Raw genomic sequence first — 17,358 nt, 5'->3', positions numbered from 1 at the left:
CACACAGTCCCGCTCACAGAATCCTCTCCCTGCCTTTCCTTTCACTTTAAGTCCATCCTCTCATTTATTCTTTTCAAACCAGGGGAAGGAAATAGTTTCTGCTAGCACAGTGCACATCCTTTACTCCGCAATTACCTAACCACTTGCAGGGGGCATGATTAGAAATTTAATCAATCAGGCGCTCGGTAAGTAGAGATTTTTTTATGTGGCAAGCAAGAACAACACAGGTTGCTCTGTAGAGGAAGAGATGACCAGATTGCAAAGCAGGATGGAAGACACAGCACAAGGCTACATGTCTAAGCATGAATTACAGCTAAATGGCCATTTTAGATGTGACAGTGGAAGATAACTTGCAAACTACAACGAATCTCGAGGACATCCCTTTTTCTTTTTGCTGTCTTAACAAATGACCCTCACAGCCGTTTGTTTAGTCAGAGCAAGAGGAAGGGGAGCTGATCCAAACAAGTACGTTTGGCAGTAAGAACAAGCGCAGGCAGCGACTTACTTTCCAAGCAACTGGAGTGGAACTCGATGTAGAACTTGGTCTGCGACTTGGTCTTCAGGGTGGCGTAGCAGTGCAGGAACTCTATCTCCCCTTGGGAGTCCGTGTACTTCAGGTCTGGCAAAGAGGAGCAGAAATGAGGACGCTTTCAGCGGGAGAGAAGCAGAGGGCACGGCTAAGGGCGCTTTTTAGGACGTCAGCTTTTCCCCGGCCTCCGCGCTCGCTGCGGGCGAAGGCGGCGCGCTCGCCCCAGCCCCACTGACCGTTCTTGGAAACGAACTGCGAGGTGACCCCAACTTCGAAGGTGGCAAACACGGGGCTGTGGTCGCTGGTCATGATGTCCGTGGTGCAGCCTGCCAACGAGAGGGGAAGGGTAGTCGCTGCCCTGCCTTTCTGCCCGCTCCGGCATGACCACCCTGATAGAAAGCGTATTCCGTAGCTTCCCAAAGATCGTAACTGTCGCTGTGGAAACTGCCTCTAGTCAAAGGTGTTTCTGCATAATCTCGTGGTAGTGCACAGGAATATCACTATTTTGTAAAAACACATGAAGTTTGGTTATGGGACATAATTTCACCAGTCCATTTTGCAAGCAGCTCTCCATGTTAGATTGCCCCAATATGAAAGGACTCCTGCCTCCCCTCTGCAATGTGCACAGTTAATCAGGCAAGAAATTGTGCAGGAACACGCCAGTGCTGCCTCTGTGCTGCTGGGCAACTCGTGGCAGAGATTCACAGTGGGGTCAATGAGGTCCTGACTTGATCTAGGCATTTCTGACTGCCAAAAGGGTCAGTGCATTGAGCAGAACAGGACAGACTTTCCAGATGTGCTCGCTCAACCACACACCTCATCAGATCAGTCCATCTGATCCCGCAAGAGACTTCTAGGAGCCCCCTTCTCACTCCCCGGCATAGGAAACCCTCAGCATTGCACTCACTGCTTGGACGTAGATAGAGTCAAGGACATTTCAGGAACTTGTACGTGGGTGTTTTTTTAAAGAGGTTTTGTGCATTTCCCCTCTTCCCAGCCCAGCACCTTTGTGAAGCTTCTTCTCAGTAGGAAGGGGAGCAGGCAGCCCCCCTGGTAGCACCCAACACAACCTCTGGTCCTCTCCTGACAGGACAGAGATGTTTGCAGCTCCAGGCCCTGCACGCTGGGCCGTATACATGGGGTCTGCCCTGTTGGCACCACCATGTAAGGAGCTCCTGATGGGAGCAACACAGGAAAAGATGGCTGTTGCTGCCAGGGGGTAACTGGCATGAAAGTGATCCTACTGTGTGGCCTAAAGCTGGATGGCTACAGCTGTTTAAGGGGCCTTCTGCATATAAAAGAATAACAGCATTAATTTCCAGCCTCACAAAGTTACAGGCAGAGAGAGTTGGCTCCAGTCTGCCCAGTTTTACATCGGGTCCCTCTGTGCTGAGTGCCTGGCAGTGGAGGGAGATCCTACAGACTCTGCTCTGAATCATTTCCGCTTCAGCCTGATTGCTTTGCTCTCAACAATCTGTTAGCTACCCACCATAGGACTGACACACAACGTGCACCATGGGGTATGATTTCCAGAGCACTCGATCACACCAGGATGGCAAATTGTACTTCATCTGCAAACCAAAGGAGAACTGATGTCAAGAAGAAGGGAAAGGACCAGTTCACAAGAAGAACAGGAAACTCACTTGCCCAAGTACCACGTGTTTGGGACTTTTTTTTTTTTTTTTTTTTTTTGTATTGAGTCTATTCAAAACACTACAGGAGGAGAAGATGGAGAGATTGGCTTAGGTCACTGTCTTTTGTAGGTGTTACTTCCCCTGCTCTGGCGTGAATTTCTGAAAGGAAGGAGCTGGTTATCAGTTTTCACCTACCCCTGTGGCTTTCTGCTTGGTGTACGCGTACTTCTCCCGGGTACCTCTTTCAAAGCGGTAAGTTGGAGCAAAAGTTATCTCTTCTTCCTCTAAAACAGACAGAGAGCTCGGTTACAGCTCGGCCCTTTGAGAGCCCTGAAATGGGCACAACAGCCATTGCTCTGTGCACCCCGTCCCACAGCACCAGCCCTGGCACGGGCAGTTGCTGGCAAACGGGAGCAGAGGAGCTTACCGAACTGCAGAAACACCTTGTGGTCCTTCCTCTCTAGGAGAAGCTGGTCGAAAGCCAGCAACTCCGGATACTGTTGCTGCCTGATCTTCTGGATAATATTCTCTGCTTCCTGCCAACAGGAAAACAGCAGAGCTGCAGATGATGCAAAACCTTCTTATAAATCCTCTCTCACTGGTAAGCCGTCAAATGCTTCTGAACTCCTCACAAAGTCACACCCCTGGCGTTTCTCAACTTTTCCATTCACCAAAAGGCCCTAACTTTTGCTGCACAGCTGGGTGTTCATCTACCAAACAGGCATGGAAATCTCCACGCGTTCCTGAGGAGCATGCGCGCGCGCACACACACACACACACACACAGAGCTGCTGGATCCACACCAACACCAGAGCTGCTGTTACCTCCCACCCACTGAGATCTATTCAGTTTTTATTATGGCTGGCCTATTTGGAGCCATTATGAACTAACCAACAGAGCAGAAAGGCAATCTCAGATCTAACTGCTCAGAGACTGATGCTCATTCCCAGTGGGAAGGAGGGTTGTGGAGACTGGGGGAAGTGATGACACCCGAAGGAAGACAGGGTCCCAGACGGCATTCCGGCTGTGCCCTGGGGCCATTAATCCTCGGGGTGGGCCAAGAGGATAGCCTCACTGTCCTGCAGATGGTGCCACACTTATGCCTTGGGGATCCTCTCCGCCTCCCCTCTTGTGCCACTTTTTCTGTCGTGGTGCCTTGGACCAGAGAAGATGGCGTTTCCATCTCTCCATGGATTCAAGCAGAGTCCCTCACCGTTGGCGGCTGTTCCACGCGATAGTTCAAGTCTCCCAGCCAGAAAAGATGAGTAAAGCGATGAGTGATGTTAAACGGACTCAGTTTCTTATCTCCCAGCGTCAGGAAGCGCAGGATGTTCGTGTAGTTCTGGTTGCGTCTGTCGAGACAAGAAACATCTGCCTGACGTACTAAATTACTGCGCAGTTTCTAAGTGCCTGGGTTGGCAGAGACTGCCGAGTTACGAGGCAGGAACCGATCTGGATCAGCAGCTAGAGAAGAGCAGAGCAGGAGCTGAGACCCTGTCTCATTTGCCCCACAGGAGACAGGCCCAGAGACCACGCTTGGCTTCTCCAGGTGATCCAGTCTACCTCACAGCACTGGCAATGGGTGGAGCAGCCACCAAGGCACATGGGGAGCCCCTGGGGCAGGAGGGCAGCCCTGCGTCAGGAGGGGACAGTCACATTCACAACAACCCTGACTGCTCTGCCTTGGGTGTCAGACTGTTTCCACCTGAACTGAAGGGTTAAAGCTGTCCCAAAGCCACCTTTGTCACTTCCTGGGGCTGTGTCTTCCTGAGCTGCATCTCCCAGAAGTCCAGCATTAGACTGTTGCTATGAGTTTTCATCAGCAAATACATAACTAGATTTTGGCTGCTATTCCAGGCACTGGGAAACACTTCCATAGATGCTAACTCCCTCAGTGGCAGAAATCCCATGCCATTTGTTTCTGGGGTCCTGGTCAAGGAAAGGTGGCAAAGCCAGCCTTTTTATTTCCTCCTCGTTGTTTTCAGGAGAGTTCCTTGCAACTGCTCTGGCTCGCCCCAGAGCCTGTGCTGATCTCCCACCAGTGTCAGGATCTTTGCTTCCCAGTCCTGCACAGAGCCTGCCTAGCCCACAGGAGCTCGTTTTACAGCTGGGTGTACAGAGTTAGCCATTCCGGATATATTTCCATGCTCCACAGCCTCCCTCTGGGTAATCCCTCATGGCATGCTCCAGCAGGCAGGGTTGTTCTTGGTGCACACCACAGCTCCCATGCTCACGTCACCTCCCCCAGCAAGGAGGCAGGTCATCTCTTGCAGCACATTATTTCTGGGTGGGAAGAGCCTGCCACACCTCTCCTGAACACTGTAATTCAAGGAATTGCACTGGGCTTGCATGACAGGTCCCACGAGTATTGGGCAAGTTATTTTTGCTTGGCTCTTCACCATCCATTTCACCTCATCTGTCTTGGCTACATAGGAGAAGTCACTCACTTAAATGGTGACAGAATGAGCAGGGTCTTTGGCACCTGTTGTCCTCCCAGGGGATACTTAATTGAAATTTATTTCCATAACAGCCCACTTAGGACCCTCTGGTGGGCCCTCTTTCAAGCATGGCCTAGAGAATTCCACCCCAGGCCAACGTATGTTTTTGACAGGGGCAGGTGTATTTTACCTGTGTTTCTTTTCGCTTCCTGATGTCAAATGGCTGTTAACAAAACCCAAGGATGTTCCATTGAACATGAATGACACCCCCACAGCTCCTTTATTACCTGGAAAAGAGAAGGCAAAACCGTCAAGAAATCAATCCAGCTCCAAGCCAAGTCTAGGAAAGATAATGAAGCAGCTAGCACATCTAAGTGAAGTGGAGGATGGGGAAGAGAAATAAATTGACTTATCAGTGCAGAAAGAATTAGTAATTACAGCACAGAGTGTGGTAACATGTTTCCTAAAGGATGCTAAAAAATTAGCTCAAGTGAAAGAACTGCCGCTTCCTTCTGAAACACAAGAAAGTGCAATCCAGCAGCCAGCTGAAGGCTTTTGCTGGAAATACATATATACGAGCCGAGGATACACACAAATGGATTTCCTCTCTTGCAGGGTAAGATGTAAGCAGTGCCAGTGGGATACAACTTAAGGAGCACCCGTGTCACACAGAGGCCGTTAAAGGAGCCTTGTAGAGAGGGCCGTTCCGCGCCAAGGGACGGTGGCGGCCCTGAGCGAGCGGCGCTCGCCCCGTGGATGGGGCTGCTCCCTCACCCAGGGTGTTTGCGATGCCCGTCTTCACGTTGTCGGTGCAGATGTGGCTGATGCGGTTCTCGTGCTCGGGCTTGGCCAGCACAACGATCCTGATGTTCCAGAGGGTGTGGATTGCTATCTGAAGGATGGGAAGGCTACAGGTTATATTTCTGCCCAGACCTGCAAGCTGTGCTCTAGCTCCAGCCTTCCTGACTCCTTCTCCAGTATTTTTCCCATACAAATTTTCTTACTGTGCTCAAGACCTGCTCTCAGTTATTTTAATCAAAAGTGGGAGGAAGGGCCTGGATATTTTCTGGTGCTATTTTCTATTTAGTACTTGAATAGCCTTGCTTGCACAAAGTATGTTTCCCAATCACCAGAGGAGTCATTAATATAAGCCCTGCTCTCCTGTGGCCTACCAGGTATGTTTAGCTTTGTTTCTTAACATCACTGAAATTCCGTAACAGCCAAAGATGGTCTTAATAGGGTCCAGTCTTTTTTATGATTGTGCCTAAGGGCTGTTACACCTTAATTTACACATGCAATACCTCAGGCTGAGATGTAGGTTACGGAGTTTTACAAACACATTCGTTATGAAGGACATCCATATGGTCAAAGCACTACCACCACCCATGGTGGGTGCTCAGCATCTATCCTTCACTCTCAGCCAGGCAAGCAGGAGAGCAGCATGGCAGGATCTACCTCATCTTGTCCTTAGCAACAGAGCCAGCTCACCAGCTCCGGGCAGACCCCGGCGTCCACAAACAGATTCGGTTTGTTACCCCTCAAAAAGAAGGGGACGGAAGTACGCTCTCCTTGAACCTCTGCGTTATGTACACGCAGCTGAGAAAAATCGCTCACCACTTTGAAGCTGATGCTGGTGATTTCCTGCAGGGACTGCCGCAGGGTCTCCAGCCACTCCTTCTCGCCCTGGGGATCCTCCTGCGTGCCGATGACGTAGATGTCGTGGGGAATGTAGTCAGCAGTGTCATCCCGCGTCTTCCCCTGCCCCTTGGAAAGAAACCAGGAGGTGATCTTCTTTGGGGGAGGCGCAGCACCTTTTATTAACAAATCCAACACCAAAGTCAGTCAGAGTATGTCCAGTCAGACCAGGATACAGACTTACACACACGCAAGGGGACAGAAGTAAATATGCATCACGTTCACTTTGTCAGCAGGGCAGACTGTGCTAAGGTAGCAGAGATGCTGACCCCTCCCTCACATTGCTCTGACCACCTCTGCTTTCCCAGTGCACCAAGGCCATGGTTAGCCAGGTACAAAGGTAGGAGCTGCATTCGTGGCTGCCATGCCTTTACCTCAGCCCTCTGTGCTGGTGGGCACAGACAGCAGCAGCTGAACCAGACCCTTCTCCCCTCATGTGAAAAATAGCTTGAATTCCACTGTCCTCAATCATTTCTTGTCCCCTGCTCTGAATATCCCAGATACTCAGTTGTCTTCCCAGGCTGGACGCGAATGTCTCCAGACAGGTTTGGAAGCAGAGGGTGTGCGGTTACTCGGTGTGCTCCTGCGCGCACGGAGGGCACCGCGGCTGCCTGAGCTCCGTGCCAGCCACCATTTCCTGTCACTAGAGAAATCCTTCAGCACCCGTCAGGGCCACGTGCTTTGACCAGACCCATGAAAAGTGTCAAACCACACACAGGAATAAGCATAGCAAGCAGCTGTCCCTATCCCAGGGGAAGAGGCCCGTGGTGTACAGCTCTGCTCCTGAACACACACCGTATCGGCAGCTGGTCACGGCAAGTGAGCACAGAACATTTTGGCAAGTGTCAGAAGGGAGCCCATACCCATATTCCAGGTCCCGATGAAGATGGTGATCATATCAGGCTCTGGCTGCTCAGAGTGTTTATTCTTCATCTGCTGCAGAAGTTGGCAGAACCCTTCTCTCTTCTAGCAGGGAGGAGCAGAGACATTTAATGAGGTGATTAATTCCACCAATGCTGACCCCTTGAAAAACTAGCTGAACTGGGGCAGAAACTTAAAGGCCAGATCAGCTCTCCATTAGCCTGAAGCCTTCAAAGAAGTTGCCTTTCCTGTGGTTTTCTCTCAGTTACTTAGGTTGTGCACTTCTTTAATTAAGGTGCCAAGTTGGTCAGAAGAAAATCTAGACTTTCCTTTTGCTTGGATGTGCGTTTTCACAACTGCCCTTTCTTCAGACTCTTTCCTGCATCTCTCCCTGCTTCTTGACATGTCCTCCTGCTGCAGAGAAGGCATCTGGCCATATTTGCCCTCTCCAGCATCTTCCTTGACACAGAACACTTATTTCCTGGCTGTTTCCACAGCAAAGGAGAGATTTCACTACAGCAAAGCCAGGTCTATCCTCCAGCAGTTTCTTTCCCCAAAGGAATGCCCTTCATTCCCTCCCACCCATGTACCTGCCTCAGGTTAGCAGGAAGGAAATGCTGTGCATGTACCTTGGAATCTGAAAAAACATATTCCTTCCGCTGTGTCTTTTCTTTTTCTGTTTCCAGCACAATCACCAGTTTGTTAGGGACCTTCTGGGACTTGATAAGCTGCAAGACTAAGCAGAGACTGGGTGTCACGAGCTGAAGTCGCTGAAACTAGAGTACAACCAAAACTAACAGGACGCCGCGCTCAGGTCCAGGCCCGGTACAGTCTTCTACAGCCCTTTACCCAGGCTACATTTTAGTGGTGCTTGGGTCATTTTCCTAGTGTGCAGAGGGACACAGGGCATAATTTGCTCTCTGCTAATTCCCAATGCGTTTGGCAGTGAGGTCCCTAGAAAAGCTGGAAAAGATTCCAAGAAAACCCCCAAAACTCATAGAAATCTTCAGAGAGCTGCTTGTTCAGGGACATCACAGAGAGAAAGGGAAACCATTTGAACTGGCCCTTCACAGATCAAAACTATCATTAGTCAGCAGTAAAATTACTGCTGACAAAAAACAAAAAACAAAGACAAAAAACAAAATCAAGGGGAATTTTGCTGAAGAAGGCTGCTGAAATGGAGTCTCAGGCTTTTTACCATCAAAAGCCATCACTGAAGCTGACATATTCCTGCAAAATGTTTGCTTCCTATGACACTACACTTCAGCAGAAAATGAGTTTATTGCAACCGGCTTTGAGGAAAACCTTCTAGCAAGACCTGCTCCTTCCTTGCATTTACCCCAATAGTGATTCCCTGTTTTCTGCAGACTGCTTTGGGGTTTTTAGCCAAGAGTGACTGGAGGCTCACACCACCTGTGCTCTGAGCCAAATATTGTGCATGCAGGTCAGAGGGCTTCCCCTCCTCATTATCCACGGAACTAGGAGTCTAGTCCAGCATTTGTGACCTTAGGCATCTTACTTTTCTTGTGAGTATAAAACTTGTCTTCTGGACCATCCTTAGCTCTCTTAATAATCAGCTTTCCCATTTCCACATCAACTTTGAGGTGTATTTTGGAGAAAATTCCTAGGGAATCTGCTTTCACCTGTTGGAAAAGAAAGCATTTTCATAAGTCACATTTATTATGAAAAGCAGCACGTGACTAAATTCATGGACACATAATGTCACTGCCAATCCCACCAGACATCCCTTAGACAACTGCACTGTGCTAAACGACATCCAGGAACAGTTGTGTTATCTCTATAAGAGCACAGCTGAGTTCCCAGGAAGTGAGATACTGAGATATATTTGCATTTATTGTCCTTCCACACTATGGCAAGCTTTGCTAAATGAGCAATACGTACCTCAAAGGTGACAGGGGGGATGAGGGAGCGCCGGTGTGTTGAATCGGGGCCTTCAATCAACAGCGTTTTCACCTGCAGAAGTCACACACACAGATTTGAATTGGGTGATTCCACACTAAGGGCAGTAAGGGCAGAGCAAAGGTGTCTTTATGTGGCAGAGAACAGCACTGATGCTGAATCAGAGGCATACGAGGTGATATAAAACAGCTCCACAACGTTACCTTTTCTTCAATGGAGGACAGCAAAGAAATCAGTTGATTGAGTTTCAGTACAATATTGACTGGAGTAGCTTCACCAAGCATCTGATATCGACGACATGGAGAGAGAGGGAGAAACGCATCGTTACCAACCCCCCGAGCCTGGGCGCGCTGCAGTCTCGCCCCACGCGCACCCCTCATCCTGGCCTGAACCTCGTGGAAGGACAAACGCGCAGCTCCAGCCCACAGGCTCAGCGAGGATGAGGGGACCTGTCCTCTGCCCCTTCCCTCTGGGGCAGGATGGAGAGGAGAGCAGAGCTTGCCCGCGCGGACCGCCACGCTGTTCTCCATGCCCGCCCTCCAGCCAACTTACTTGCGAGCGCTGGTGGAGTCCAGGGTGCAGCTGATGTTCAAACGCCTTCTGGATGGACTCCAGGGACGGGAGAGTCCGAGAGGCTTCACTGGGAACAGAGACATGGCAGAGGTCTAAGGCAGGAGGGCATTTCTCAGCTGCTTCAGCGCTGACTGCCTTAGTTGCACTGCTGCGGAAGGCAACTTTGACTTAGGCCCCTGCCTTTGCCTTGCACAGATCTACTTTCTGTTTTTGCTTTGGAGATGGTGACTTCTTAAATCTCCCTGAAAACTGGGCCAAACCAGGGAACACTCTAAAACCAGCATAAGCCAACTATGCCAAGTCATAGCTCAAAGCATTCTCAAAAATCTCAAGGGCTGACAAAGTCTGATGCCTACGATGTTGTCCTTGCAGCCACCAAGACTGCCACAGCGGGCTGGGAACATCAGGCAAGGAGATAATTAATTTCTAGACTTTCAATTGGCGTGACAGAGTGGTGCTGGGCGCAGTGAGGGATAGAAGAGCTACCCTTTAATCTCTTGAACGGGAACCTGTGCAGGTTACATTGAGATTCCTTTAACTTTTCCAAATTAGACTCCACAGGATGTTCATTTGTCCATATGCCGCTCTGACTTTGGCAGAAGCAGCACTGTGCTAATGTCAAGACCTACCACGGAAAGAACGGCCAGGGAGCGCAGGGCAAAAGGAAGGCGATGGCGGGGAGCGCGCGAGGACGCTTGCGGCTATTAATGAGTTCCCTCACCTTCCTCAGTCTGCATGGACTGGATTTCACTCCCTGTTTCTTGGGGAAATTGCTCCAAAGTGAAAGTATGTCTCATAGTCTGAAGATATTTGTCTAGATTCTGAACCCATGGGTGATTTTTTGCCTACATTCAGCACTCGTGTTTGAAACTTTACTCCAAGAGACTCAGCACAGGGTGCACACAAATACAAGGCAGGCAGGAACCTAGTCCTGATACACCACAATTTGACTTTGGATCAACTAGGGCAAACGTAAACAGCTGTGGCCCCAGGCCCAAGACTGCCATGGATTTCTCTGGCCATGAAGGCAGGTCCCATGGGGCTGCAAGGCAGTTGCAGGAGCATTAGGTGAAGTTCAGACTGACCGGAATCTGGTGGGATAGTTTCTGTGCCACAGACCACAGGACATGGAAGCTCATCTCAGAAACACAGAGCAGCAGTTGCCTGAACCAGCTCAGGAAAGATTTCTCATGGGAAAACTGCCCTCTATTTACTGCAAGGTGCAATCCCTAATGTCTGCCTGAGGAATAGCAACTGCAGGCGTTCAAACTCAACAAAACCACAAAATGGTTGTAATTTCATGCCTAAGTCCTCTTGTTCTCTTCTCTCTAGTATAGAGGACATACATAGGGGCCTTCATCAACTTCTGCGACAGCACAGGATTGCACGAGTGTGGTTATCAGAAGCGCTTGGAAAAGCTGCTTTAAATGGAAAGCTGTGGAAAATATCCAGACAGGGAGAATAAAGAGGAGTGCAGAGTGGTGATTAGTGACCCAATGGCAGCTCTGAAGAGGAGTAGGTTGAAAATGCCACTGAATGGGTTCCACCTCGAGCTGGTAGGAAACGCTGAGCAAAGTCCACTCACATGGGCAGTCCCACTGCGGGTGCACCAGCTCCACAGGAATCAGCTTCATGGCTCCTGGAGGATTCCCCTGTTTTTTCATATTTTTAGCCGTGAATGCTTCACAGAAGCACCCATCACCCTTGCAAGTCTCTGCTTTGTTTTATTTTTAGTATGGGAGCTGTCGAAATGACAAGCCTCTGCTGGCAGCAACTGTCCTGTCCCCTGGGCTCCCACAAGCTGGTGTGACACGGCAGCTCTCACCCCTCTGGCCATACTGGCCTACAGCAGCTGACTCTAAGGTGGTGGCAGCTTCCAGCACTGCTAAAAGCAGCTTTCCATCTGGCTAACAGGGGGGTTTGGCCCTGAATTTATTGCAGATCAACGGTAAGGAAGGGGATGCAGGGACGAGATCAGGCCTGGCTGTGCCGGAGCTCCTCATCCAAAACAAGGGCTGCTCCTGCCCGTGAATAACGCGTGCCCTGCAGAAGGGGACACTGATCACAAACACCCGCTCCAGCTCTTCTCCCACCCTCACGGAATGCTTTAAGCTGCTTTCTTCTATGAAAGCACCTATGACATCGAACTTGGTTAAGAAAAGGACACAGCCACGAGAAACAACCAAGGAAGTACCTGTGCATTCGTCTGGAACCTGCACAGCCCAAGGAAAGGTGAGGTAAATAAAAACTAAATTTAGGTAATGCCACTGACTATATTTGATTTCAGCAGCCTGACAAGGGAAGTGAGCCAAAAACACAGACAATCTCAGAGGCTCAGGAGACTGCAGAAACCAGTTAAATGCCAAAGCCTGTCACTATTAGCCAACGCGCGCCAAATGCGCGGTTGGGCTGGGCAGTGCTGATTCACGGGACAGTCCAAAGGGCAAGGGAGAGCTTCAGCAGAGAAGTCTGACTGAGACCGAAACCAGGGAGAGAAGAGCGAGCCTGCAGCTATTTGACTGCCAGCAGAAATGGAGAAGCTTCATCTCACTGAACGAGGCTGGAGCACACAAGGCCCCACATTTCCATAACTGCACGTGGCTGGGCAGGGTGCTGGGCACGCAACGTGTCCTCTCCTGCGGTGCTGCCATGTCCCTGCGCTCAGCAGACCTGCAGGAGAAGTGACTCAGCTCTGTTATGGGCTCGCAATGCCCAGGCACCAAAAATCCTACAGGAAACCCAGCAATATGAAAGGCGTTGAGAGGCTTACGCAGCCTCTCCTGTCCTACCATCCTATATACATTTATGAGGAACAGGGTAGCGAACCCCGGTAAGGGGGTAAGTAGAATAAGTGGGAAATGGAAAAAGCCAGCCGTCATGTGAACAGAAGTGCTGCAGATATTTTAGTAACACAAAACTCTCACTTGTGATTTCATTAGCTTTTGGTTTCCATTACTGAGGTTTATTCTTAGCCAGACACCTGGGTCTCCCCCAGTGTGGGTGTAGAGAAACAAAACCCTCTGGCAAGGTGCAGAAGCAGGGTAGCTCTGTGCAAACCTGCTCCTTCATCCTGCCAGGGTCTTGCCTGGAGGAAGCTGGCACCTCTTGCTTTTCTTCTGCCTTGGTCAGCTCCAGAGGTACAAGACCTGCCGTACTTCTAAATACCCTGGGGAGAAGGATATTGCAACGGGGGAAGTAGGGGTCCTCTATCACAGAGTGCTTTCCTGAAGAACTTTGCAAAAAAGTAGGCTAGCCTTGCTGGATTAAAAGTATCAAGGTGGGGAAAAGCATGTTTTTCCACCACAGAAATTATGGGGAAGTCAGCAAGGTTTTAGTTCCCGTTGGAGTTTTCCTGTCTGGGCCTGGGAAAGACTAGATAGGTAGTGTGAAAATTGTAGAGCCCAGGCTGATTTGCCTCATTACTGAGCTGGACTCCTCTACCAACAACAGTGAAATCACTCCAGGATCACACTGCTGTAGCGGGAAGGAAAAAACAGTGTTTAAAACACAGCTATATACAATATGTGCTTGTTTCCATAAACGACCTGTGCTTGACGATTCTGTGGGTGTCATCTATGCATTACCAAATTATGCAGTTAATCAGTGTATTTTTTGCTTTGTTTCTTTCTAAACAAAGCATAAAAAATATTGCATCAACTGAAACCGCCTACAGGGAAGCTTCACTGTCAGAGGCATGCCTTTTACTTGGATTTCACATCTTTGGACCAGAATCAGGGGTCATGAGATCCAAATATACCTCTTTTTTTGGTGGTGGGGGGTAAGCAGATTTACTATGCCAGAAACACAGGCTCTGACAGCCTGCACGTGGCACCTACAGTAGACTGCAGTGTTACAGCATTATACCAGCATCTCTGAAAAGGAGCCTCTGGTTACCTGAAGAGCCCTTTGCAAAGAAGCGTAAGTAGTTTCTTCAGTTGTGGAAGATTGCTTGAGCCCGTCTGCACCATCTCAAGGTCACTGGTGATATGAACTCGCAGGTAGTCCTGGATGAGTTTAAGATGCTCATCAGAGACGCTGTGGAAGATGTAGATAGGTCAGAAACATCTTCCTCTCACTGTTCCCAAATATCAGCCAGCTTTGTTATTTTTTTGTTATTGAGATAGGAGTCAGCACCTTGGGGGCTCTACGGTGGCGAAAAGTGGCTTTCAGGGGCTGCCCCACAGTCAGACAAATGCAGAAAGCCCCACGTGGCTGCTTGGCAGATCAGCGAGTGTAGGCAGCAGACCACAACCACATCTCTGGGGCTGCCACCTTGCTCTCTTGAGGACTGGCCCATGGCTTCTGATACAATCTGTGGTTTGGGTACACAGCGAACAAGCCAGGTTCTCTCAGCCATTGTCATATCTTACCTTAGAAAACTATGTCTCTGTGCAGAAACTCAAACTATGATTTTATACTTCGAGAAAGCCTTTTTTCCAGATTTTTTTTTCTAGTCCTACTGTAAGGAATAGCTCACCTACGGTAGGTGTAATTCTGTTCTCTGTGTGGTGATATAAACGAGGAATATAAAATAATGTCCTCGTTTATTTATGATATGGATGAGTTGGGCTAAAATCAGATAGGTCCCCAGGCAGAGCCCCCAGGAAGGCGCAGAGCTGGGCTGCCGGTTGCCTTGGCTGCCCTGCGACTTGCCGGTCTCACCCGCTTGTGTCCTGATGCTGCAGCCGCTGGAGTAGTGTCTCGGGAAGGGACAGCTTGCTGGCGTCGGCCACGCGGGAGGTTTCGGGGAGAGAAGGCACCTCCTTCACGTCACTGCTTGGCAAGGCCATGAGGATATTGCGGGGGGGCAGGATCGGCGGCGTGGGGACCAGGTCTGGCAGGGAGGAAGGGAAAGGCACCGTCATCCCGGTACCGCAATCGGATCACATCCCCTTCACCCCTGCGCTGGGCTCAGAGCTCACGCGCAGTCAGCGCCTGCCCTGGCCTGTAGTCCGGCTTCGTCCAAGTGACATCGATCAACACCACCAAAAGCCACCCGGGCACCTGCAGGCCCAGCACGGCTCCAGGAGGATCGTGCCAAGCGCCTTGCAAAATCCAATCCCCGCGCCCCGAGCTAACGCCTCTCCACGGGCCGGCTCTTCGTCTTGGCTCCACCTTCCCGCCCTGCTCCTCACCTGGCTTAGTACCCTTGCTGCACTTTCCTGTTCCACCCTCGGAGCCGCAGATCTAGTGCAGCTGCCCAAAACCCCGCAACACCTTTCCTGAGCAGCCTTGAAAAACTTTGTTCGGTGAGAATTTCCTACCAAAATTTCATACCAATATCCAGCTCCCCTTAGAGACCCACTGGGCTGTGCGAATGCGCACAGGAACGTCTGCTTTAGCGCAGAGGCCTGTGTCGCAGGGATGAGTTTTACTGTAATACTCAACATTTCCGGACAGACATCGGAAGGATGACTCTGTGGGCGTCACTCTCCCCTGGGAATTAGGAGAACAACGACAGATTCAAGGGATGATCCAGGAGAAATCCAAGGAGGAGGATGCCTGAGTTTCAGACAGGCCTAGACCCTCCACGGCTGCAGGCGCATGGTGCTGCAGATGCCACGTCTCTCCAAGCCCTGCTCCGTCTGTGCTCAAATCCCTTGTTTGCAACCCTGAGTACGTGTCACGCACCCCGATCACCCAGCCGTTTTGCAGGTTTCTTACCAGCATCCTCTTCTGGTTCGTCTGCTGCTTCCTCCTCTTCCCGCGGCACCGCGTATTTGAGGTGCCACACCAGGCCCATGTTCTCCTGCTTGTAAAAGTCAATCAGCTCCTCCAAGTTCTCAAAATACTTCACGGGAACGCCCTCCGATGCCTGAAACAGCCCACAAAACACAGAGGTTGTGGTGGCCTGGAACCTCTCCCACCACAGAACTGTTGTTCCTCATGGGAGGGAAAACGAAGTTAGAGAGAGCCAAACCCCCCTCGCTGCGCAGGGAAAGCCGGCCCAGCTCCTGCTGCCCATCTGACCACTGGCACCGTGGCCAGAAACAGATAGGCAGGCGCGACCCAGCCAGCGTCACCAAAATGGGCACCTCAAAGGCTCAGCAAAACCAGATGGAAGAGCTTTCTGGTCCGATTTGGTGCTCCTGGCTTTGAAGTAAAGAAAATCCTTCATAACAAAGAATTCCTCGGGGCTATTTTTCTGCATTGCCTCTTTCACCAAGTGCAGAAACTCTAGACTGGTGCATTTTGCAGTATGAAGGAAGACTTTTTTTCTGTGGAACGGCAAGACAAACATGGCTAATCTAGATTTCAGAGCCCCTTCCCCAACTCAAAGGTTCAGAAGTAGGTTCAAATGAAAAAAAAAAGCTGGCAAGGCACTTTCGTTGTCACACAAAATATCCAGATGAAGACCTAGGAAGCTGAGAGCCAGGGCACAACGAGGACTGGATGCACCGGTCGTGGCACTAAGGTTGTCAGCTGAGCTTTAACTGCAACTAAACTTGCTTCTAGCACGGTCCTAGTCACTAAAATCAGGAAAACGATGCTTGCAGATGGCAAACGCAGAAGTAAGCTCTCCCCAGAGCAGCCAACGCAAGAGTGCAGCAAAATGTCCTCAAGAGCAGGGAGCTGTGCAGATTAGAGGTCTTCCAGGCCCACGAGATGGTTTTTCTTTTACTGGTTTAAAAGAGAAATGCTAGGAACCGTTTATATCTAGGGATATGGCAATAGCAGGCGCTTCAAAGGAGTTCACGCTATCAGCAGGCTCGACACGCACCGTTTTATATGCACAAAGCTAAATTTCACCCAGGAGTGTTTAGTTGTTAAAACTTTTCCTGCAATTTGGAAGAACTTTTTATGTGGCTGGACTTCGGGCATCTGCAGGGAGGAGATTATCTCTTCTTTTCGGACTGCACTGATTGCCTGTAAAAATTTGAATGCAAAATTTTAATGCGAATTTGAACAAGCTTATTCGCCTGCTGTTTGCATTTGGCCAATCGCTTTTTATCTGTGAACTTCTTTGGTTTAAGAAGCAAAGGCGGCAGAAGCAAGGCGTTAAACAGGAATAACGCTGGAATAAGCCTTAGGGAGCATCCTGCTTGGAGATGCCAACTGTTGAGGTGGAGGATCTGGATTGTAGCAAGAAATATCTGCTCTCTTGGAGTGACCGAAGGAAGAACATTGCCTGGCACGGCCAAACGCCGCCTCCGCGCGAGCAGGAGGAAAGGCTGAATTAGCACTTTTTGCTGCCAAGGATAGTTCGGTCTCTGTGGCAACCAGAAGCAGCAGCATTTTGTAACAGGCCTCCTTCCTCTGCCTCCTTGCATGGCATTTCGGGAGGACGCCAGCCTTTCTGGAGTGGCTGGAAAGCTGCTTTCCCACAGCGTGTCCCAGTGTCTCCCATCCTCTAGAAACTGCCCGCGGTCCTGCAGGCCCCAATGTCCCTTCCATCTTCTCTAAATTCACTGCATGACAGTTTAAAACCATTAGCTACTGGTCTTGGGCTAAGTCTTGCAATCTGTTTTCCAGATTTGTCTACCTAGATGTTTTGACAGGTTTTGATATGACCGATCAAAATCCACTCTTCCTTGACACCGGGTGTGAAAATGCCACCAAATCGCCACACCGAAGAAGTCTCTTCTTCATTATTAGTCCCAAGCCATTTCTTCCAGCCACCAACCCCCTTGACAAAGACAGAGAGGACCTGGCTGGGGAGCAGCTCTGAAGACACCTTCAAGGAAGCAGGTAGGCTGCAAGTTGTGGA

The 17,358-nt window shown here is 50.1% G+C and overlaps 1 protein-coding gene across 1 annotated transcript in view; it reads right to left on the bottom strand.

Annotated features, from left to right (window-relative positions):
* The window catches only part of INPP5D (inositol polyphosphate-5-phosphatase D), a 39,105-nt gene that overhangs the window by 8,588 nt on the left and 13,159 nt on the right, over positions 1-17,358 (bottom strand). The window contains exons 3-20 of the mRNA XM_088538109.1: positions 15,315-15,465; positions 14,313-14,484; positions 13,545-13,685; positions 9,630-9,717; positions 9,281-9,361; positions 9,060-9,131; positions 8,677-8,800; positions 7,787-7,893; positions 7,160-7,262; positions 6,216-6,412; positions 5,376-5,493; positions 4,792-4,888; positions 3,377-3,515; positions 2,591-2,699; positions 2,359-2,447; positions 2,019-2,100; positions 766-855; positions 506-619 (exon numbers count right to left, since the gene is read on the bottom strand). Of these exons, the coding sequence (XP_088394235.1) occupies positions 506-619; positions 766-855; positions 2,019-2,100; positions 2,359-2,447; positions 2,591-2,699; positions 3,377-3,515; positions 4,792-4,888; positions 5,376-5,493; positions 6,216-6,412; positions 7,160-7,262; positions 7,787-7,893; positions 8,677-8,800; positions 9,060-9,131; positions 9,281-9,361; positions 9,630-9,717; positions 13,545-13,685; positions 14,313-14,484; positions 15,315-15,465 (2,074 nt within the window). The remainder of the gene's footprint in view (positions 1-505; positions 620-765; positions 856-2,018; positions 2,101-2,358; positions 2,448-2,590; positions 2,700-3,376; positions 3,516-4,791; positions 4,889-5,375; positions 5,494-6,215; positions 6,413-7,159; positions 7,263-7,786; positions 7,894-8,676; positions 8,801-9,059; positions 9,132-9,280; positions 9,362-9,629; positions 9,718-13,544; positions 13,686-14,312; positions 14,485-15,314; positions 15,466-17,358) is intronic.

The sequence above is a fragment of the Tinamus guttatus genome, unplaced genomic scaffold, assembly GCF_059628265.1.
Source record: "Tinamus guttatus ecotype Peru unplaced genomic scaffold, ASM5962826v1 Tinamus_guttatus_pri_ptg000927l, whole genome shotgun sequence".
NCBI lineage: Eukaryota > Metazoa > Chordata > Aves > Tinamiformes > Tinamidae > Tinamus > Tinamus guttatus.
This window is presented reverse-complemented; position numbering and strand designations above follow the sequence as displayed.